General features: G+C 47.5%; 1 protein-coding gene and 1 gene segment (V, D, J or C); both read left to right on the forward strand.

The window, feature by feature from the left end:
- The window catches only part of LOC146342978 (immunoglobulin gamma-1 heavy chain-like), a 675086-nt gene that overhangs the window by 562568 nt on the left and 89191 nt on the right, over positions 1-23327 (forward strand).
- LOC146342984 (uncharacterized) overlaps positions 1-23327 on the forward strand; it is a 177535-nt gene that overhangs the window by 141905 nt on the left and 12303 nt on the right. Inside the window, exons 10-18 of the mRNA XM_084807086.1 lie at positions 525-682; positions 6381-6501; positions 13254-13568; positions 15356-15691; positions 16455-16781; positions 17740-18060; positions 19184-19519; positions 20126-20452; positions 21873-22193. Of these exons, the coding sequence (XP_084663212.1) occupies positions 525-682; positions 6381-6501; positions 13254-13568; positions 15356-15691; positions 16455-16781; positions 17740-18060; positions 19184-19519; positions 20126-20452; positions 21873-22193 (2562 nt within the window). The remainder of the gene's footprint in view (positions 1-524; positions 683-6380; positions 6502-13253; positions 13569-15355; positions 15692-16454; positions 16782-17739; positions 18061-19183; positions 19520-20125; positions 20453-21872; positions 22194-23327) is intronic.

The following is a 23327-nucleotide window of genomic DNA, read 5'->3' on the forward strand; positions in this document are numbered from 1 at the left end:
TTGGTATTAACATAATGATGCACAATAACTGCGTATTTGAGGCTAAATATAAGACAGGTTGTGGTCTCCAGTCTGTCTCAGCTAACAGACAAGCTGATCCATGTTGTCATGATTTTTCTCTTACAAGTTAAACAAAGAGTGGAGACACCAATAAAAAATGAGTACACAGAAACATGCTTGGTTTAGCTGGATGACAGCAAGGAAGATCTTCCAAGCACATTAGAGGCTTCCATTTTGCACCACTAATTTACCCCCATTACTACGATAAATTGTATCAGGCCATAACTGAAGATTCTATATTATGATACATGATTTTTGCAGGTTGGAAGGTATCTATACAATCCTTTTGAGGAGGTCTTTCTCAAAGCCAGATGAGGCTCATGTTGAATGGAAGCTTCTAGGACTCTTTTCCAACTCCTTTTCCTATTGCTGCTGACTCACTTTCCCAATCCACACCCTCCTTGTGTTACTCTTGCATGTCTTATTCTATGGCTACATTGAGACTCAATCTTCTTTCTGAACAGAAGAAGCTGACCTCCATATATTGTCCAAAGCTTATATAGATGGAATTATAGATAGTGACATTGATGAAGAACTCAAAAAACTCTTTTCGATCCTTACCACTTTCATTGTCCTCTTCTTTGTGAGCCTTTTCTACAGTGTCACTGTGACAGTCATCAAGGTAAGATATGGGACAGAAAGGTAAGCTACTGAAGCAAAACGTCTTTGATCGTGCTTTGTAAACTGAGGACCAACACCCAGTGTAGCAGGGAGGAGAACTGAGAAATGAAAGGACCCAAGAAGATACATAGAATGCCAGTGGTCTTCCTGGGGCTGGCCCAGGCCAAGGTCCTAGAACAGACACTTTACAAACCATTGTATTCATAAACTATGTAAATTATGGAATGTTTTTCAAAGATGCAGATTAAAGAATGAGGGAACTTCCCTTCACTGCGTGGATGTTCTTCTTCAGCCATCTTGTGTAGATCCTCTGCAATTCCAGCCCTCTAATTGTGAATGATATAGACTCACATCAGTTCCAGTTTTGCTGGAACTTCAAACCATCATCTATTTAGGGATTCTAATACTGTTGAAAGAAACCTTCCTTACTCACTAAATGGCAGCAGTGAATAGGACAACAGGTTGCGTGGAAGTGGTCAGTTGTATGACAATTTTTTCTCCCATTACAACATTAATTTTGGTTCTTTCCCAATTCCAGATGAAGTAGCAAGGTGGAGGGGCTTCAGACAATGGACATTACATTGCCTAAAAGAAGAAACTCTTTCACTTTCTTTCTTCAGCAACGTAATCAAGAATGTATATATCTCCCTGCTCTCTTGTGGGAGGAGGGACGATTGAGGAAGAGAGGCTGCATCTTTGTCTCTTGCTTTGCCTGATGGAATTAAAACGCAGTCCAATAAACACTTATCTGGGAGGAAGCCTCTTTGAATTCAATGGGGCTTATATCTGATTAAATGCGTGTAGGATTTCATTATCAGTATTCTATTTTAGGGGAACAATGGATCCTTCAAACATATATGGTGCAATTTGTCCTTTCTTTAGCATGAGTGTGTGTATATTTCTGTGACTCTGTGGTGGTCACATTTTATTTCAGCATTTGTTGTCTGCCTAACCTAAAGCCATAAAGAGGCCACTGCAATGTTAATTTTGACAACTAGAGACAGAGAAGTCTTGCACAATATTTACCAAGAGTATGTTTGTCTTTATTGTTGTTTCACACAATTGAAATAAAGTTATATTTTTCATGAACACATCATCTTCCTTGTGTATGGTTACTGTTACTTGCTATCTGTAGTTGCTAGCTGTAGTTATGAGTGAACCCCAAATTGCAACCCAGGACAAACTGGGTACATTATTCACCCTTCATTTCCTTGGAAATATTGTCTGTCTTATTTTGTTAAACTGCCTGTCCTGCTTTCTCATAGTTTCCAAATGCAAGTAAAATCACTTTAGACTTGCCTACAGTGGAAATGTTGAGGCAGTATGTGTATAAACTCAACTGTGCCATCCCCCTATTGTTCACCATGCAAGCAAAATTGCTGTGAATGTGTGCACTGCATTGGGAACTCTGATGAGGGGAGTAGATTAAAATGTTGAGGTGTATGTGAGAGAGAGGAGCGGGAGGATATCTGTGTGTCTGTCTGTATGTGTGACTCTGAGTGTGTTGGGGATGAAGGTGCCCTTTCTGAGGCCACTCTGCAAATCTTGAGTCATTTTGTCACTTACCCAAGATCAACTCCCATTAAACTAAATGGGACTTACTTCTGTGTAAACATGTAGAGGATTGCACCATTAAGGGCACAATCCTGTCCAGATAGTCGGCAGCCTCCAATATCAGAGGCTGCCAGGTATCCAGTGCAGGGTGGCTGGAGCACGGAGGTGACCCTTGCCTCCATTCTCTGGCTGCCCTCATTTTTGGCTGGACGGCCGATTTGGGTTGACTAGCTGCGGCTTTGGGGAGGGGGAAGGAAGGAGGCCATGCAGCACATAGGAAGCTCTGTAAAGCAGCTTCCATGGCTTCCTCCCCTCCCCACCCCAGGAACCGCACCCTTTTCACCGACTCCGCACTCCGCTCCTGAGCACACAGACATAGCCTGCGTGGAGAGAACTGCAGCTACGAGGGGCAGGGGAGGGGGCAGGGACCATGCTTTCTGGGAACCTCGTTCAGAGCCCTGGCTCAACCTCAGTTCCCAGAAACCGGAAAAATCCTGTAGCCCTCTACACAGTGGCTAGTGTCCTATCAGGAGAGGTAGCTGTCTCTGAGTTCAAGGCGACTGCCTATCCAAACTCCAGCCACCCTGCCTTTGTGGCTAGATGGCTGATTTTGGCTGTCTAGCTGTGGGACCTCAGAGCTGGGGGTGAGGGGAGGCTGGATGATGCATAGGAAGCATCATGCCGGCATTGCTGCACTCCCTGCCCCACCCCGCTTCCAGGAACACCCCCTTTTGCCACGCTCCGAGCTGCTCATCCAAACACAGATCCCGGGGATGATCTGCGCCACCTTCAAGGGGGGGAGGCGCAGGGAGATAGTTTTCCAGGAACTGACCTTGAAGTGTGAACTCCGAGGTCAGTTCCTGGAAACTGAACAATCCTATGGCCATCTAGCCTCTGTCTAGTGGCCATAGGATTGCACCCTAAGTTACTTTAAAACAAAAACAAAAATAATGTCAAATGTGGAAATCCTTCAGCACATGTTCAGAGACAATTGAGCCATGGGTCCCTTTTTTAAAAAACAGAAGCCAGTTCCTTGCTCAGAAGAAAAGCACTCTGGGCAGACACATTTTTATTCCATTATTGCTGTTATACAGTTTCATTATTGCTACTAACAATAGCTATCACTTTTAATTTCTTTTTGAGCATTCAAAACAATTATCGTATATTGGCTCAGTAATCTTGATAGTAACCCTATAAGCATGATTGGTTCCAATTTGCAGAAGGGGTGTGGGACTGAAGCTGAGCACTACTGCTACTAATAATGTCCATGAAGCTGAGCATTATTGCTACTAATAGCTATCATTTTTAATTTCTTTTTGAGCATTCAAAGCACTTATCCTATATTGGCTCAGTAATTTTGATAGTAATCCTATAAGCATGATTGGTTCCATTTTGCAGAAGGGGTGTGACCATGAAGCTGAGCAATGGCGCAGTTAGCTAATCTTAGACTCTGAACTTACTGGTCTTGGGGGACACTATCGATGGCAATACATATTAGTTCATTCACCTCAAAATATTTTTGCAATTCTGTTTTGGTACACTTGCTTGTACAGTCTCTGTGTGTCTTCAGTCTGATCAGTTTCCCACCTCTGAAATGGGAATTTGCAATGCTTGTCGTCATCCTTGTTGCTGACTTGCTTCCATGGTCTCTGTGTCTTGGGCATACTACCAGTCTCTCTGGGGAGATCCGTTCCTCCCCCCCAGAATCCTGCCTGGCCAGCTCCGCTTCACGGCCAGGCCGCAGAGCCACTGCCCGGGCCAACCTGCAGCGGGGCCTCCAGCTGCCGCCAGGCTGGTGCGGACGCAAATGGTCTCCTGCATAGGGAACGCCATTTGCATCCCTACGCAAGCCCATGATAGGCTACGTAAATATTTACGTAGCCTATCACGGCTAAAGCGGGAACTCAAATGGCATAGGGGATGACATTTGCATCCCTGCTTTAGCCGTGACAGGCTACGTAAATATATACGTAGCCTATTACGGGCCTGCGTAGGGATGCAAATGGCGGCCCAGCAGCGGCCAGAGCCGCCGCCGCTGCAGCCAGGTAGGCTCCGTTTCGCAGGGCTTTCGTGGGGTGGAGGGGCAGGGGCTCTGTTCCACCATGGATTCTGGGGGGCTGAATTCACTGGAATTTGGCCCCCTTGGGATCCGTGGCAGAATTCTCTAACATCCCTATTTCTCACATGGGGAATACATGGACAGACAACAGGAACTGGATGCTAGCTCCCCAAAATTCAGTTTGTTCATTATTGTAAGAAATGAATAGTTAAACATCAATCTTCCTATATGGCATACAGAAAACCCACATTATGTGTGTGGGTGTGTCTGTGGGGGGGGCCTGTCAGGAGTGCCCTAGCGGCCTCTTTCAATAGACTCCAATAGCCAACTCAAGACACAGACAAAAGGATTCTTTTCAAGGCTTTAATCCTTTTACAACTTAATGACTCTTTCAGATGCTAATTCACCAGCGACTAAGCAAGGAACAGCAGAGTAGCCTATGCGCCGAGTAGGCAGTTGATCCCCGTTTGAAGGAGAGTCACTTGAAGACCCTGTACTTATGGGCTAGGGAGAGCTCCTCCCTCTTTCCCTTGGGTCCACGGGAGACAACCGTTGCTTGTGTGCCAAACAGGCGCTATGCCTCCTTTCCATGCCCTCCATCGCTTGTCGCTCTTTGTGTCTGCGTCAAGCATCCAACAAGCCCCCCTCCCACACTCTCTCACTGCTAGGATCACTACCTATCTCAGGAATGCCGGCAGGAGGAATCTCTGCCAACTGCTGTGCCTGTGAGGGATGAGCTGGCCCCTCTCCCATGGATTGCTGATCCTCTTCAGAATCAGAACTGCTCTGGGGTTCTATCGGCTCATTTTCCACCCTGACAGTGTCACACACACTTGCACCTTTTTGCACTTGATACTGAAGGGCCCACTCCTGTGACATCTCACATTTTAGCCCTGAAATCTCAGGGAATGGAACGCTGCTGACCTGGCAACCCTAGGCCTCTGGAGTCCCAATTATACGTCATGGACCTTGCACAGTTTTCTCGATGAGGAAGCAAGACTTTGGATTTAAAATAACGACATCATTCATTCTTTAAATTGCAAATATAACATTCAGTGTGCAGAATGGAGCTCTCTGTAGAGTCGCTTCCCTTCTTAGCTAGCTAGTGAGGGGGACCCTGGAGTTCTCAATGCCCATGGACAACAGTCTGCCCACAGACACTTCTATTGGTCCCACCAAACTCTTTGCTGCTCCTGATTTTTTACATTGTTGATGATTTTTACACTTTTATTTTTTTTGAACTGGGAGACCAGTATGCTGAAAAGTGAAGCACCAGCCTCCAGCGCCATCTTTATTTACAAGATTTCCTCTGGGCACCACATGAGCATGACCAGTTTGCCTTCTGTGAAATGGGTATGTGCCTTGTGGGTGCAGATATGTGACTTGGCCCTACCTGTGCCTTGTACTCAGTGTCTTGACCAAGTTATTTGTCTCTGGACCTCACCAGTTGGCCTTTTGTGAAATGGGTGTTGGAGCAGAAAACTGTGGATTCAGAAGAGTGGTTTTGTCGTTTGCAGCTCGGATCCCACTTTTGCCTTAGGATTTCGGACAAGTTACTTTTCTTTTAGCCTCACCAATGCATCTTCTGGGAAATGAGTGTTTTGTGACTGGCTGTGCCCACCATGGCAGCCATTTTGTGCATGAGCAAGCCCCTCCCCCATGTCAGCCATTTTATGTGCATGCCCATGACACTCAAAATTCCAAGTGTGTTCACTGGGCCAAAATGGTTGGAGACCCCTGGTGTAACCAGTCTCAGTCAATTCTCGTCAATCACAACATATATGCAAGAAGTCTTAAAAAGACAGTATACTATTCCCACACACTTCACGCAATATGTTTTTTCATATATTTACACCAGTTCTAATCCATATAATGCAAGTAATCTTTTTGACTCAGCTTTTAAGAAGATGGGGGAACAGGGGGCGGAGATGGGGGTGTAACTATTATATAGGCAACACCTCCAGCCAGTAGATGGGGCAGTTCATGTCCTTAGTACTTAGCTAAGGTTCTGTGTCTTGCCTTGTTGTTTTGTCCAGAAAGATGCTGTTGAAAAGAGCAGATCTATGCTGTAGGCTTATGCTGTTGATTTAACTTGCTGTTCTCTAATAAAACATTACGCACACATTACAGATGTCTTCCAAAGAGAAACAGACTGCAGGTCGCTGGCAAACATCTGGCTGTTCCTATCAACTCTGGCCTTTGGTTTGGTGAGTAAAAGAGGTTCTGTTATTTACAATCTGGGTCCTGGGAAGATAGAATTCTAGATAAGCTGGAGAAAAAGAGACTCTCTGCCTGGGAAAGGAGTGGGTGGCACTGTGCCTGGGCATGAGGACTAGTATTTCCATTATGGTTTATATTGATGTTCAGGCTGGCTGGCTTGTGCCATTCTCCAACTCAGCATCTTTGCAGAAGAGACACTGGGGGAGTAAACAGGCTCTCCTGAACTCTGGAACTGCTGGATGTCAGGCTTGGAGCAGGCTGCAAAGTAGCCTAGCTGTATCCCACTGGATCCCTTGGAGTCCAACACTCAGCTGAGCCTCCCAGCTGAGAACATCAGGGAGAGGAGCATGAAGGTTCTGGGCAACTTACCAGCCTGCCAGGAGCTCAGCTAGTGCTCCTCCGATCCCAGCTGCATGCCAGGTTTGGGCGGAAGGTGGCAGCAAGCAGCAGATCCATGTGACCAGCCCCATCTACCATGCATAGCTGGGAGAGAGGCCTAAGGAAAGACAAAGAGAAGAGTCCCGGGGCTCCCTGCTAACTTCTCCCAAGCTTGGCACTCAGCTGAGAGAGGCTCTTCATTTCCCAGCTGGGCTCCCTGCCAGTTTGCTCCTCACCTCCTGGCTCCCTGTCCGCTCGCTCCTCAACTCTTGGCTAGCATTATGCTACAGGAAGCTGGAGGGGAGCAGGGCAGGGGGTGGGGCTACCTGACAATCTCTCATTCCTCAGGCTCAGCTGGAAGACTCCTGCTCTCTCCGATGAGTGTGAGGCTTCGGGGGGGGGGGCACCAGAGAGATCTGCAAGCCAGCCCCAGCCTAAAACTCAGCTGGAAGTTTCCTGTCTACCCAAATGAGTGTTAGGCTCTAAGGAAGCTGGGAGAGGGCAGTGGGTGGGGGCTCTGTGGAAGCCTGTCCCTTACCACGCTCAGCTGGGGGGTTCTCTCAAGCTCACAGAGCAGCAGGCTTCAGGGAACCTGGAGGGGAGCAAGCGGGCTATGTCAGAACCTGATGCCCAGCTGGGAGATTCCTCAATACCTAGTTGAGCATCAGGCTTCAAGGACGTTGACTTGGAGCTGGTCAGATATCTGAAGCCAGCCCCACTGCACCGGGAGATTCCTGACCTCCCCAGGGATCAACAGGCTTCAGGAAGAGATTGGGGGGACAATGGGGATATTTGAAAGCCTGCCCCATGCCTGATGCTAAGCTGGGAGACTCCTGCCCTCCCAGATCAGAAGCAGGCTACAAGGAAGTTAGTGGGGAACCAGGGGAAAGCCTGCAAGCCTGCCCCCAACATGATGCTCAGCTGAGACCCTACTCTCTCAGATGAGTGTTAGGCTTCAACTAAGCTAGTGGAGATCACTGAAGCTACCTAGATGCCAGATCCAAGCCTGGTGCTCGACTGGCAGATTTTTGATGTACCAGATGATGAGCGGATGCCAAGGAAGCTGGCAGGAGGGCTACCTGAAAGCTTGCTCCAAGACAGGTGCTCAGCTGGGAAATTTCTTACCTCCCAGGTGAGCAGGAAGCTCCAAGGTAGCTGGCAGGGAGCAGACGGGCGACCTGAACATTAACCCAAGTCTCATCATGCTTGACTGGGAGATTACTAAGCCCCTGCTGAGCATTACACTTAAAACAAGCTGATGGAAAACAAGGGGTCTCCCTGAATGCCTGCCCCAGTCCTGCCACTCAGCTGAGGAGCTCCTCATTTCCCAGCTGGGCTACACACCAGCTTATTCCTCCCCTCCTAGCTAGCATTATGGTAGAACAAGCTGGAGGGGAGCAAGGCGAGGGTGGAGGGCCACCTGAGAAGGCTTCAGGGAACCTGGAAGGGAACAACGGGGCTATGTCAGAACATGCCCTAGGCTTGTTACCCAGCTGGGAGATTACTCAAAACCTAGTTGAGCATCAGGCTTTAAGGATGTTGACTTGGAGCTAGTAGGATACCTGAAGCCAGCCCCACTGCACCGGGAGATTTCTGGCATCCCAGAGGATCAAGAGGTTAAGGCAGATGGAGGGGAGCTATGGGGATACCTGAAAGCCTGCCCCATGCCTGACACTAAGGTGGAAGACCCCTGCTTAGGCTACAAGGAAGCTACAAGGCAGCTAGGTGGGACCCAGAGGAGACCTGCAAGCCTGCCTCAAACCTGATGCCCACCTGGGAGATTCATATCCTCTCAGATGAGTGCTAGGCCTCAATTAAACTAGGGGGGATCAGCGGGGCTACCTGGATGCCTGATCCAAGTCTCATCCTTGAGTGGCAAATTCGTGACCTACCAGATGATGAGCAGATGTCAAGGTAGCTGGCAGGGAGCAGAGGGGCTACCTGAAAGCTTGCTCCAAGCCTGGTGCTTGACTGGGAGATTCCTAAGTCTCAGCCGAGCATTAAGCTTAAAACAAGCTGGTGGGGAGCAAGGGGTCTCCCTGAATGTGAGGCTCCTCATTTCCCAGCTGAGCTCCCTGCCGGCTTGCTCCTCAGCTCCTGGCTGAGCATGATGCTAAAGGAGGCTGGGGTGGAGCAGGGGGCTACCAGATGAGTGGTACCCTATCTCATGTAGGGGATTCCTGACCACCCAGATGAGTGTTAGGCTTCGAGGGGAGCCGTGGGGGCTACCTGGATGCCTGCTCCAAGCTCAGTGCTCAGCTGGGAGATTCTTGACTCCCCAGATGAGCATTTGGCCTCAAGGAAGCTAGCAAGGACAAAGGGGACAACTGAAATTTGGCCTGAGCCAGATGCTCTGCTGGGAGATTTCTGGCAGGGAGCCGAGGGGCTACCTCCAAGCTTGCTCTAAGCCTGATGCTGAACTGGGGAGATGCCTGCAGACACATCCCAGCTGAGGATTAAGCTGAGAACAAGCTGCTGGAGAGCCAGGGGTCTACCTGAAAGGCTGCACCAAGCGTGGTCCTCAGCTGGGAGATCCCTAACCTCCCAGGTGGTCAGCATGTTTCTGGGAGATGGTGGGGAGCCAGGGGAATACCTGAAAGGCTGCCCCACACCTGGTGCTCAGCTGCGAGATGACCTCCCATCAGCAACAGGCAGCATCAGCAGCAGGTTTCGGGGAAGCTGGCTAGCAGCCAGGGGAATACCTCAAAGGCTGTCCCTAGCCTGATGTTCAACTGAGGGGGCCCTGATCTTCCAGAGCAGCAGCAGGAGGCTTCCAAGAAGCTGGCAGGGAGCCCGGGGGTTAACGGGAGCTGGGCCTGACCTCCAAGATCAGCAGCAAGCTGTAAGGAAGCTGGCAGGGGGGCGAGGGGTAGTCTCTGGCAGTCTGCTCCAAGACGCTGAACTGGGGGACTTCCATGATCAGTGGACTTCATGGAACCTGGAGTTGGGCAAGGGGCTACATCAGGGAACCAAGGGATGAACTAAAAAGCCTGTCCCAAGCCTGATTATCAGCTGGGAGATTCCTGACCTCCCAGGTGATCAACAGACTTCAGGAAGAGGGCAGGGAGCCAGCCAGGGGGTATCTGAAAGTCAGCCCCATGCCTGATATAAAGCTGGGAGACTCCTGCCCTCCCTGATCAGAAGCAGGCTACAAGGAAGCTAGCAGGGAACCAGGAGAAAGCCTGCAAGCCTGCCTCAAACCTGATGCCCAGCTGGGAGATTCATGACCTCTCAGGTGAGTGTTAGGCTTCAAATAAGCTGGTGGAGAGCAGCAGTGCTGCCGGGATGCCTGAGCCAAGCCTGGTGCTCGACTGGCAGATTTTTTATGTACCAGATGATGAGCGGATGCCAAGGAAGCTCGCAGGAGGGCTACCTGAAAGCTTGCTCCAAGCCAGGTGCTCAGTTGGGAGATTTCTTACCTCCCAGGTGAGCAGGAAGCTCCAAGGTAGCTGGCAGGGAGCAGACGGGCGACCTGAACATTAACCCAAGTCTCATCATGCTTGACTGGGAGATTACTAAGCCCCTGCTGAGCATTACGCTTAAAACAAGCTGATGAAAAGCAAGGGGTCTCCCTGAAAGCCTGACCCAGTCCTGCCGCTCAGCTGAGGAGCTCCTCATTTCCCAGCTGGGCTACCTGCCAGCTCGCTCCTCAGCTCCTGGCTAGGATTATGCTACAGGAAGCTGGAGGGAAGCACAGGGCTACCAGAGAATCTACCTCCAACCTGATGCTCAGCTGAGATGCCTGACCACCCAAATGAGTGCTAGGCTTCAAGGAGGCTGGGAGGGAGCAAGGGGTCCCTGTGAAAGCCTGCCCCTTGTCATGCTCAGCTGAGGGGTTCTCAAGCTCCTGGACAAGCAACAGGTTTCAGGGCACCTGGAGGTGAGGAGGGGCCTCTGTGAAACCTTTCCCTAAGCTTGTTGCCAGCTGGGAGATTCCACACTCCGTAGTTCAGCATCAGGCTTCAAGGATGTTGACTTGGAGCTGGTAGGATATCTGAAGCCAGCCCCACTGCACCGGGAGATTCTTGACCTTGCAGGGGATCAATAGGCTTCAGGAGGAGAGCAGGGAGCCAGAGGAGATTGGAAAGACTTCCCTATGCATGATACTAAATTGGGATTCCCAGATCAGAAGCAGGCTGCAAGGAAGCTAAGTGGGAACCAGGGGGAGGCCTGCAAGCCTGCCTCAAATCTCATGCCCAGCCAGGAGATTCACGACCTCTCAGATGAGTTTCAAATAAGCTAGGAGAGATCAGTGGGGCTACAAGGATGTCTGATCCAAGCCTGGTGCTCGACTGGCACATTCTTGATGTACCAGATAAGGAGCAGATGTCAAGGAAGCTGGCAGGAGGGTACCCGAAAGCTTTCTCTATGCCAGGTTCTCAGTTGGGAGATTTCACACCTCCCAGCCAGGTGAGCATGAAACTCCAAGGTAGCTGAGAAGGAACGGAGGCGCTACCTGAACATTTGCCCAACCCAGGACCTCAGCTGGGAGATTCCTAAACCCTAACTGAGCATTAAGCTTAAAACAAGCTGGCAGGGGGCAAGGGGTCTACCTGAAAGTCTGCCCCAGCCCTAACGCAGTTGAGAGGCTCATTTCCCAGCTGAGCTGCCTGCCAGCTTGCTCCTCACCTCCTGACTACCTGCCAGCTTGCTCCTCACCTCCTGGCTAGCATTACGGTATAGGAAGCTGGAGAGGACCAGTGAGGGGAGGGTCTCCCTGACAGTCTGCCCCCAACCTGATGCTCAGCTGGGAGATTCCTGAGTGTAAGGCTCCAAGGAAGCCAGAAGCTGGGCAGGGGGAGAGACTCTGTGAAAGCCTGTCCTTTCTGATGCTCAGCTGGGGGGTTCTCAAGCTCCTGGACAAGCAGCAAACTTTAGGGAACCTGGAGGGGAGCAAGGGGGCCATGTCAAAATTTGCCCTAAGATTATTGCCCAGCTGGGAGATTCCTCAATAGCTAGCTGAGCATCATGCTTCAAAGGTGTTGACTTGGAGCACATAGGATATCTGAAGACAGCACTGTTGGATGCAGCACTGTTGGATGCAGCACTGTGTGATTCCTGATCTCCCACGTCATTGACAGGCTTCAGGAAGATGACAAGGAATCTAACGGGAACCCAAAGTAAAGCCTGCAAGCCTGCCCCAAACCTGATGCTCAGCTGGGAGATCCATGACCTCTCAGATGGGCGTTAGGCTTCAAGGCAGCTGGAGAGGAGGAAGGGGTGACCTGGATGTCAACAAAGCCAGCAGGTAGCAAGGGACAAACTAAAAAGCCTGTCCCATGAGTCCGATGCTCAGCTGAGAGACTCCTGACCTCGCAGAGCAGAGCAGGCAGCCTTACAGGGAGCAGGGGGCTACCTGGATACTTGATCAAGCCTGAAACATCACAGGGATAATTATGGCCTCCCAGATGAACACCAGCTTTCAAGGTAGCTGCTGGAGAACAAAGGAGCTACCTGCCAGCCTGCCCCAAGCCTCATCCTCGACGGCTCCCAGCTGGATGTTAGACTTACATGAACGGGTAGGAAAGAAAGCTTAACACTCTTCCCTTGGACAGGCAGCAAAATGGACCCGCTGGGTGTGTTCCAGCACACGCTCTCAGTTCATGCAGGGCAATGAAATTGCTTAACAGACCTGGACAGTACACCGTGATTATTGGAAGCACGGCCTAGGAGATGCCTGTAGTCCTCCACAATGCACAAATACTGTGTGACAGAAACGCACAACCTCCTCATCAGGTAAACTAACGCAACGAGTATTTCCTGAGGATCCCGCAGATCAACGTAGCTGCAGTTTCTCTCACAAACCGATTGGGGAGGGGGGCAATGAAGACTGGGAGCTTGATGTGCCGCTTGGCATGCAGAGCACCGCCAGCTGCCACCACACATTGTTTTGTGGTGGCCCCTGTGAAGTTTTGATCGAGTCAAGTAAGTCAAGTCATGTGCAGTAGAGAAAACTCCATGCAGTGACCATGTCAGCGCTGAGAATGGTAGGGAGGAGGAAGGGGCATCGCATGCTGATGGAGAAACAGGCTGTGTATCGATATAAGTTGGACTTGGCCACAGTGACATCTAAGTATGTAAAATTGCATTTACTGACATTCACGTCACCATCATCCTCATCCTGAGGAGAGTATGTTGGGGAAAATGTTTCCATAAATGCTCTCTAAAGGATTCTAAATTTCAATGACCTCTTTAGTGTAAATGTAATTTAAGAGCGCAGGACAGGAAGGCCTGGCGTGCCATGGTCCATGGGGTCACGAAGAGTCAGACAGGACTGAACGACTGAACAACAAAAATTTAAGGGTTATCTCTTTCATCTTATGCTCTCCACTTCCTCCCGCCTCTTTTTCCTTTCCTACAGGCACCCCAGGACCTCCTTCCGTCTTCCCTCTGCTGGCCTGCTGTGACATCATGGAATCCCCGCCTCCAGAAACTGTGAGCCTTGCCTGTTTGCTTACCGAATCTCCTATGATGACGTCAAAAATTGTATGGACACCTGATGCCCAAGGAAAAAAGGAATTCCCGCCCACACAAGTGAATGGAGATGGGTGGCTCAGCACCAGTCGGCTCACAGTCCCTTTCGCGGTCTTTGAAAAGATGCCGTATACATGCACCGTGCAGAGCTCGGCTAATGCAAACCAGCAAAACGCCCCCTCGGCAACCTTCGAATACAAACGTAAGGTTCTGAGAGTACGGTGGCAATGGAGGAGTAGGACCACCCAGAGGTATATACGGCGGGAGGCAGATGTGACCTTGCAGGCCCTGTTGCGATCCCCTACGAGGGCCTGTGTGTTGGCGGGGGCTGGGGAGCAATGTTTCACAGCTGGGACAGGGGACTATGATACACATAGAAACTGAAGCAGGCAGCCCCTTGCTACAAACCCACATATGTTCTGAGCCAATGCCATCATGGGGGTAACCATATTCTGAGTAGAAACAGCCAGCTTAAGTCCACAACACACAAACTGAAGTCACATTAGCATAAGACCTGAGACAAAAGAACTTTGGAGAACTACTGGAATTTGAATGCGACACATTGAGGGCCAAAATACTACTGGGGAGGGAAGAGCTAACCCTCCCCAGTGCTTCAACCCCCTTCAAAAAATCACCCCTCCCCTACTAGAGTCAGGCTTTCAAAAAGCCTAGTTGCAGTGGGGGCATTTTCAGGAGCAGGGAATGTCTATGTGAGAGAGGGAGTGTGACTATGCTCATGGGTGTGTGACTGGGGTCCTGGCAATCATGTGAGGGACCATATGCCAGCAGTGGATGCTGGCCCCACCCACTGCTGTCCTGTGGCCTGCAATATACTGCTCAGAGCCAATTCAGCCCCAAAACGTTTCGGCTGAAAAGGTTTCCCCACCCTCTCCGAAGGCATTCTTGTTATGTCTTAGCTTATTCGATACAATGACAGGGGGTTCTGGTGATCCTGGATGATGTAATCAGCCTGTTTTGGTTTGGGATGGGATTGTACACCCCCTGATACAACAGGTTCTTGGTAATGGTCCTGGGCCCAGACCTGCACCAGATGCCCACGTGACAGTACTGGCCAGGAGCGCTTTTCACCAACACCATCATATGTTTCAACTGTCCCTTTCCATGACAGATCAAACTTAGTTGCAGTCATTCATGTTCTAGTCACCGCCAGGTAAATTACCCATAATTTATTTATTTATTATTTATTGCATTTATACCCCGCCTTTTTCCCTCTTGCAAGGAACCCAAGGCGGCTTACATTATCCTCCTCCTCTCCATTTTAGCCTCACAACAACAACCCTGTGAGGTGGGTTGGGCTAGGAGTCTGTGACTGGCCCAAAGTCACCCAGTGAGCTTCCATGGCTGAGTGGGGACTAGAACCAGTCTGGAAGCTGCATCTGGTCCAGATTCCAGCACCAAGAGTTCTCAGAGGAGTTTCCTATTCAGACCTCTTTACACCGATCGTCCATCAGATTTACTGGTTACCAGTTTGCTTCTGAAGTCAGTTCAAGGTGCCAGTTTAACCTTTACTGCCAGAAACAGGTTTGGACCAGAGTACCTCATGACCTCGGTTCGACTGTGAAGGCTCTTGTTTGGGACCCACAATGTCTAAGATAAGGCAGGTAGGTAGGGTACCCAGGAGATATCTCTCTCTGGTGGTGCTCATGATGTTGAATAGCCTACTGAGAGATGTATGCCTGGTCCACTCATTGCCTGCTCTTTGGCAGGAAGGTCAAAACAGCTTTATGTAAGGGGGCCTTTTTTAGAATCTTGATTTTATTGTGTACTCTGCTGTTGTTTTAAACTGCTTGCAGTTTTTACTTGTTTTTATGGTTCTGTGTTTTGAGGCTATATTTCTGTCTTGCTCTGTATTATAGGGACTTTATGTAAGCTGTCTTAGATACTTTTTGTAAAAAGGCAGGATAGGAATGAATTAATAATATTATGAGTTCCAAGTGTCAGCAACATTTTCCTACTCTCTGTTCTCAGGTTGCAAGAGGGCACCCCCAAAGCCAGTCCAAGTTCAAATCTTCACCCCCAACTGTGGTGAACAAGAGACAGAGTCCACCCTGGAGTTGGTTTGCCTCCTTCGGAGCCAAGGCCCTGAAACAGCCAGTGTGGAATGGCTGAAGAACGGAGAAGTGGAGCAAGAGAAAAGACAGGTGACATTGATCACTGACCGAAACAAGCGCAGCAGTTATTCCATCACTGACCGACAGAACATCAGCAAAGAGAGCTGGGACAAAGGGGACCTCTACACATGTAAAGTGACTCATCCTCCAAGCAGCCAGAATGTGATCTCCTCCAATACCAGCAAGTGTGAAGGTGAGGGATACCCACTCTACAAGATAAGAGGGTGATGGGTGGCTGGAGAGGAACCAAAGGGAAAGAAGGGAGGATCGTTATCAGGGGCTCACCAGGACGTAAGCAGCAAAGATGAGTTATGAGCCTGGCAGGTACATCTGGGCCACATCTGGAAGAGGAAAACCCAGGGCATGCAGGCTGATTCTCCATTAGCTGTTGTGTCTAAAATTGCCCTTCTTTGTTCACACATTTTTTACACAACACCCAGTCAGGTGATTTTGGACCGCAGACTCTAAGTGCTACCCAATCATTGCTCTTCACCTAAAAGCTTCATGAGGAAATCCCATTGACTTCACACACATCAGGAGGGTGGAGTGTTTAGTTTGTTTGTGTATGTATCTCCCTATGCTCCACACACAGTAGTGAATCTGACATAGCCATATCAGTGTGGGAAGGACAATGTACTGGAGCATGGTGGTTATTTTTTTTTTTAAATTTGAGTTTAATCTTTTTTTTTTCATTTAGGAACTCTAGCTTGAATATTTTAATTTGTTTTAAAATGTGGGCTAAATAGCATTTTAGTGCAGTTTAAATGTTTTAATTTAAACATGTAGATTGGACCTACCCATGCATGCTTGCTGAGAAGTAAGACCCACTGTGTTCAATAGCCTCTCTGCACAAGTGACTATGTGTTGGGTTTCGGCCCAAACATTTTCTCATATATAATAGTTGAATACTAATGAACTCTTCCCGGCAACCTGTCTCTTGGCATGATGCTCCTCAGCCTGCTACAGTTCAATGCGACCACCTATCATCTCCATCATCAAGCCATCCTACAGAGACCTGCTTGAGAGGACAGCAACTGTCACCTGCTCTGTGACTGGCCCCGGCCTCGAAAACACCCAGATAACCTGGCATGTGGATGGCAGGCCCAGCACCGGGGATCGGAAGGAAATGGTGAAGGAGGCAGATGCTAACGGAAATCAGAATGTGTTGGGTACCCACTCGGTATCTTTGGAGCAGTGGAGGAAGGGCACCACATTCACCGGCAAAGTAGCTGGGCATTGCTCTGAAGAAGTCACCAAAGATATGACAATCAAAAAGGATACACGTGAGTGCACATGCCTGGGTCTGGGCTCTGGAAGTGAACTCCCCTAGCCCATTCTTATTCTACTTTGTTTACAAATTTGTCTAAATAAATGTTTTTGAGGAACAGGAACCATTCAGAGGTCATTTGTGGCACTCATGGCCTGACCATGGTATTTTGTGGCCTGAGGAGAAAATTTTAAGCGGCCCCCACCTACACCCATGAGCTCTAATTAATAGTATAATTCTCCTGTGTGGGACTCATTGAAATGATGGGGAGCTGCACAAGATACTTGATTGGGGATCATTCATTCACATCCTACTTTCCCAATAAGCATCAGAAATTCAAAACTACTGAGAAAGTTAAATGTATCTTCTGACAAAATATCCTTGTGGAGAGAAATGTTTTGATATGTCTCCTGCAGAGGTGTTCCCAGGAAGAGATTTGCAGGAAGCATTGCTCTCAATCTCAATGGGCTCCTTTTTTTGTCAGTGACACATACTCAAATCTGATTGGATACGCACATGACACTATCACTTTCAGTCTCTCATGATGTGATTGCTGATTGGCTACCAACATCCAAGGAAAGAGAATGATGAGGATAAAAATAAATGACAGAAAAGGGAAGTGATGGCTGTGAAGAGCAACTGAAAAAGTAGAATTATGAGGATTTTCAGGAAACCATTCAGGGCCCCAAAAAAACTACTTCCACCACAAAAGAAGTGAACAGATGAACATATCGAACAGATCTCTCTCATGTCCCTGGACCATTCTGTTTTGTTTAGATTAGATTAGATTAGATTAGATTAGATGGGACATGCCCGTGTTTTGTCTTTAAATAGCTAGAACCTAGGACAACCTTAAGCAGTTCAGTAAAAATGAATTTCAATATGTGTTGAACATGTGTTGAAATTATTCTGCTATCCCCTGTAAACAAGAATAACAATGTTTATTTGCTATAACTCTTCCCTTTCCACTTTAGAAACCACAAAGCCCTCCATTGCCATTTCTCGAGCTAACCTTGACCCCTCAGTCAAGGGCACTGTGGCCCTGATTCTTGTCTGTGATGTGAGTGGGTTTTCCCCCATGGAAATTAGCATCTCTTGGAAGAAGGACAACGTACCCCTGAATGAAAAACTGTTTGACAATGGGAGTGTGACACCAGCTGGGAATTTGTACTCCACTTACAGCATCCTGAAAATTGGCAGAGATCAAGCAGAGGGGAAGGCTGGAAGCTACAGTTGCGTGGTCCACCATTCCTCCTCTGATCAGCCATTCACTGTCACTGAAAATGTATCCATTGGTAAGTGGATCTTCCAAGGGGGATTCGAAGGCCACAATGAACTGTAGGATTATTGGCATGAATGAATATGTCCCAGCAGTTCCTTAACATGTGAGGGCTTCAAATTACAATAGATCACATCATTAGTTGGTAGAAACACCTTGCCATTACTAGAAAACAGATGTACCAATGGCAGCAAAGTCCTGTTCACTGGAAAGAATCATGTTCATTTCCCTCATGCAGTTGCTCTATAGAATTATTTGTTCATTCATTCATTTGAAGACGCCAGTTGAAACATGTAGAGTAAAGTCTGGGATATAAGGCAAAAGGTGTGTATGATCCAGCACAAAGCTTCTTCTGCTAGTGCAACATTTCACAGTGTAGTGTTACACCAGTGCAGGTTATAAAATTAATCCCACATTTAGCCATACTTAAGAATAGAACCATGGAAATCAAAAGGACTATTCCTAAGTATGACTAAAACTGGATCCATCCCATAGTTACCACTTCTTATTCTTGACAGAGGCTGTGTGATTTTAAGAACATAACAGCCAGAAATCACTTGGTACAGTAGCAGGTTGCTGTTGCCTGTGGCAATTGTGGTCTCATTGATCAATTCTGGCTGTGCTTAGAATGGGTGGAAATGATTGGTTGGTGGTGGTGAGGTAGATGTCTTACAGCTGTGGTGTCCCCATGTTTAGGGCACTTGACTACATTTCTAAATGTTACATTTGGCAGACACTTGCTCTTGCAGTGGGTAGTAGCCCCTAGTTTCACCCAGAGGTAGATGGAAAGTAGATCTGTGTCTCTGTGGTGGCGCCCATTATGTGAAAAGGCCTACTAAGAAAGGTATGCCTGGTCCACTTATTGCCTGATTTAGGCAGAGGGTGAAGGCAGTTTTATTTAAGTGGTCCTTTTATAAAATCTTAATTTTATTGTGTACTCTGCTGTTGTTTTAAACTGCTTGTAAGTGTTACTGGTTAGTTTGGCTCTGGGTTTTGAGGTTGTATTTTTATCTTGCTGTTTATTAAAGGATTTATGTAAGCTGCCTTAGATACTTTTTGTAAAATGACAAGATATCACTGAATGAATAATATGTGTTCCAACTCTCAGCAATATTTATTTTCCCATTCTCTGTTCTCAGGTTGTGATGCTGGGCCCGCAAAGCCAGTCCAAGTTCAAATTGCAACCCCCAACTGTGGTGAACAAGAGAAAGAGTCCACCCTGGAGTTGGTTTGCCTCCTTCGGAGCCAAGGCCCTGGAACAGCCAGTGTGGAATGGCTGAAGAATGGAAAAGTGGAGCAAGAGAAAGTAGCAGTGACATTGACCACTGACAAGGACAAGTGCAGCGGTTACTCCAGCTTTGTCCAACGGATCATCAGCAAAGAGAGCTGGGACAAAGGGGACCTCTACACGTGTAAAGTGACTCATCCACTGAACAGCCAGAATGTGACCATACATAGTACCAGCAAGTGCCGCGGTGAGGGATGCATGCTCTAAAGATAAGGGGATGATGGGTTGCCTTTCTTTGTTCATACATTTTTTGACACAACACCAGTCTGATGCTTTCATACTGGGGACTGCTAGTGTTATCCAGTCATTGATCTTCACCTATAAGCTCCATGAGAAATTGTCTTTGGCTTCCTCCACACTTCTTGGGGGGTGGAGTATTTTGGTGTGTATTATCTCACTCTGTTCCACCCACGCTATTGGATGTGAATTGGCCATATGGGCATGGGACGGCAGTTCACTGGAGCATGCGAGTTAAAAAAAATAATTAATTTGAGTTTAAGCTGTTTTTTCATATAGGAACTCTTGACTGAAGATTTTAATTTGTTTTAAAATGTGGGCTAAATAGCATTTTAGTGCAGTTTAAAACATCTAACCATGTACACTGGGCCTACATCCCAATCCCTTGTATCCTTACTGAGAAGAAGGACACACTGTGTTCAATGGCTTCTAAGTGCAAGTGACTGTGTGTTTGGTTTTGGCCCAAGTATTTTCTCAATTATTGAAAGAATAGTGTTGATCGCAAATGCTAATGAACTTTTCCCGGCTCCCTGTCTCCTGGCATGATGCTCCTCAGCCTGCTACAGTTCAATGCGACCACCTACCATCTCCATCATCAAGCCATCCTATATAGACGTGCTTGAGAGGACAGCAACTGTCACCTGCACTGTGGTTGGCCCCAGCCTCGAAAACACCCAGATAACCTGGCGTGTGGATGGCAGGCCTAGCACCGGGGGTCGGAAGGAAATGGTGAAGGAGCCAGATGCCAACGGAAATCAGAATGTGTTGGGTACCCACTCGGTATCTTTGGAGCAATGGAGAAAGGGTACCACATTTACCTGCAAAGTAGCTGGCCATTGCTATGAAGAAGTCACCAAAGAAGTAATAGTCAAAAAGGATACACGTGAGTACACATGCCAGGGTTGGGTAGCTAGAAGTGACCTCTCCTAGCAAGTTCTCATTGTACACTATTTACAAATTATTGCCTTTGAGGAATAGGAACTGTTAAGGGGTTCATCATGGCACTCGTGACATGACAGTGACATTTTGTGGTGAAAACATTAAGTGGCCTCCACCAACATCCCCATGCACTCCAATAAAGATTTGGGTGAGATGGGAAGAAATGATTCCATGGCCAGGAGATTTCAAACAACATTTGTCCACCTCCTAGACCTTTCCTGAAAAATCTATACCACGTTTCTGTTTCAGTTCAGAGGCATATGCCAAAATATGCCTCTATATTGTCAGTACGTTGGCAACCACTGATTACCTGTCTACTGCATATACAGTCAGATTTCTCCTAACACCAGATACCATCTAAGAGTAAGCTCAATACTTTACTCCTGATATGTGTGATTCAGAATTCTGTTTCTTAAGAAACACCCTCTCAGAGATTGCCCTTTTGTCTTTTTACTACCAAGTATTAGCATAACAGTACTCAATACAAGAGTTCGTGCATGCATAAATTCAGACACATGAAACATCAAACATCATTCTTAAACAAGGCTTTTAGACATAGTGAAGTACATTTGCTAGTTCCCAGTGATAATCAAGATCAAGCTTATCAGGTTCATTCTACAGGCAACATGTTAAGGGAACCTGATCCTAAAGGATAGCTTCCACTGTTGTGTGTTCTGAGTCTCCTTTATATACTTTTTGGATGCTATAAAATATGTCCAAACTATTTTTACTGCAGCTAATATTTTTTATCAAAGAATTCCAATGATAACTTTTCTATGTCAAATCTTTATATGTCTAAATAAGAATATCGAATTTTGAAGCTTCTTGTCAAGATTAATGCACAATACCAACACACTCATCCAAACATTTTAGCTTTCTTTGACATGTTACAGGTGTTTTTTGACAGAAACATATTTCCTTGACCTCATCCTGTCTTGTGAGCTTGTTTTTCTTACATACTTACACTTATCTGGTGGCCCATCTGGCCTCATTGTTTTATGGTAAGTGAAAGTTGTCACCCTAAATTTAACATTGACACCTCCTTATCTGGATTCCTTTCTAATCAGTAAAAGGGTGCTAATGATCCATTTCTGAGGACCTGGTACAATTGTCTCTCATCTGGCAAACCTCAGAGAGAAATGTTTTATTATTTCTGGGTCAGAAGTCTATACTGGGTGGTATTAGGCATTGGAATCTCATTTTTAATTCCAGAATTCTCCTGGAAGCATTTGCTTATAGAATTTCCTAACTGAGCAGCAGGGGTAAGATTATGCAAATATGAAAGACTTGCTTGATCTGCCACAGTATTCCCTATGAACAACAACAATTTTGTGTTTGCCATAACTCTTCCCTTTCCACTTTAGGAACCACAAAGCCCTCCATTGCCATTTCTCGAGCTAACCTTACCCCCTCAGTCAAGAGCACTGTGGCCCTGATTCTTGTCTGTGATGTGAGTGGGTTTTCCCCCATGGAAATTAGCATCTCTTGGAAGAAGGACAACGTACCCCTGAATGAAAAACTGTTTGACAATGGGAGTGTGACACCAGCTGGGAATTTGTACTCCACTTACAGCATCCTGAAAATTGGCAGAGATCAAGCAGAGGGGAAGGCTGGAAGCTACAGTTGCGTGGTCCACCATTCCTCCTCTGATCAGCCATTCACTGTCACTGAAAATGTATCCATTGGTAAGTGGATCTTCCAAGGGGGATTCGAAGGCCACAATGAACTGTAGGATTATTGACATGAATGAATATGTCCCAGCAGTTTCTTAACATGTGAGGGCTTCAAATTACAATAGATCACATCACTCTTGGATAGAAACACCTTGCCATTACTAGAAAATAGATGAACCAGTGGTAACAAATGGCCTGTTCGCTGGGGAAAAAAAATTGTTCATTTCCTTTAGGTATATGTAGGGATGGCGGAGAATTCTGCCACGGATCTCGGTAAGGCTGAATGCCAGTGCATTCGGCCCCCTGAAACCCGTGGTGGAACTAAGCCCCCACTGCCCCACCCCGCGAAAGGCACACGAAACGGAGCACTCACCTGCTGCCGTTCACGCTGCTCTGTGAATGGTGGCCGCATCTGCAGCCATGATTCGCTTCACCATTTTAGCCGTGATAGGCTACGTAAATATTTACGTAGCCTATCACAACTAAAAAACGGAACGCAAATGGTGGCCACCATAGCCACCGCCATTTGCGTTCCCTTTTCTTTGCCATGATAGGCTACGTAAATATTTACGTAGCCTATCACGGCGAAAAAGGGAATGCAAATGGTGGCCGCCGTAGCCGCTGCCATTTGCATTCCCTTTTTTTTTTTTTTTTGCCACGATAGGCTACGTAAATATTTACGTAGCCTATCACGGCAAAAAGAAAGGGACGCAAACGGCGGTGGCTACAGCAGCCAACATTTGCGTCCCTGCGCAACCCAGCAGTGGCCGGATGTCGCTGCGGGCTGCCCTGGCCAGCAGCTCCATGGAGTCGCCACGGAGCGGAGCCAGCCATCGAGGATTTCAGGAGGAGGGACGAAGCGCCTCCCCCCGCACCGCAGATGTATGAAACAAAACAGGTAAGTAATTTTGTACATCCCTAGGTATATGTTTTTAAGTTGCTGTATACAAGTATGTGTTCATTCATTCATTGACAATCCCAGTTGTAACTTGTAGGGTAAAGTCTGAGGTATAAGGCAAAAGGTATACAGGATCCAGTACAAAGAGTCTTCTGCAAGTGCAATGTTTCACACTGTAGTATTACACTAGTGCAAGTTGTTACATTAATCCCACATTTAAACATAGAGTAGACCTATTGAAATCAAAG

The sequence above is a fragment of the Heloderma suspectum genome, chromosome 6, assembly GCF_057233095.1.
Source record: "Heloderma suspectum isolate Gila_16-S chromosome 6, 16-S_ref, whole genome shotgun sequence".
Classification (NCBI taxonomy): domain Eukaryota; kingdom Metazoa; phylum Chordata; class Lepidosauria; order Squamata; family Helodermatidae; genus Heloderma; species Heloderma suspectum.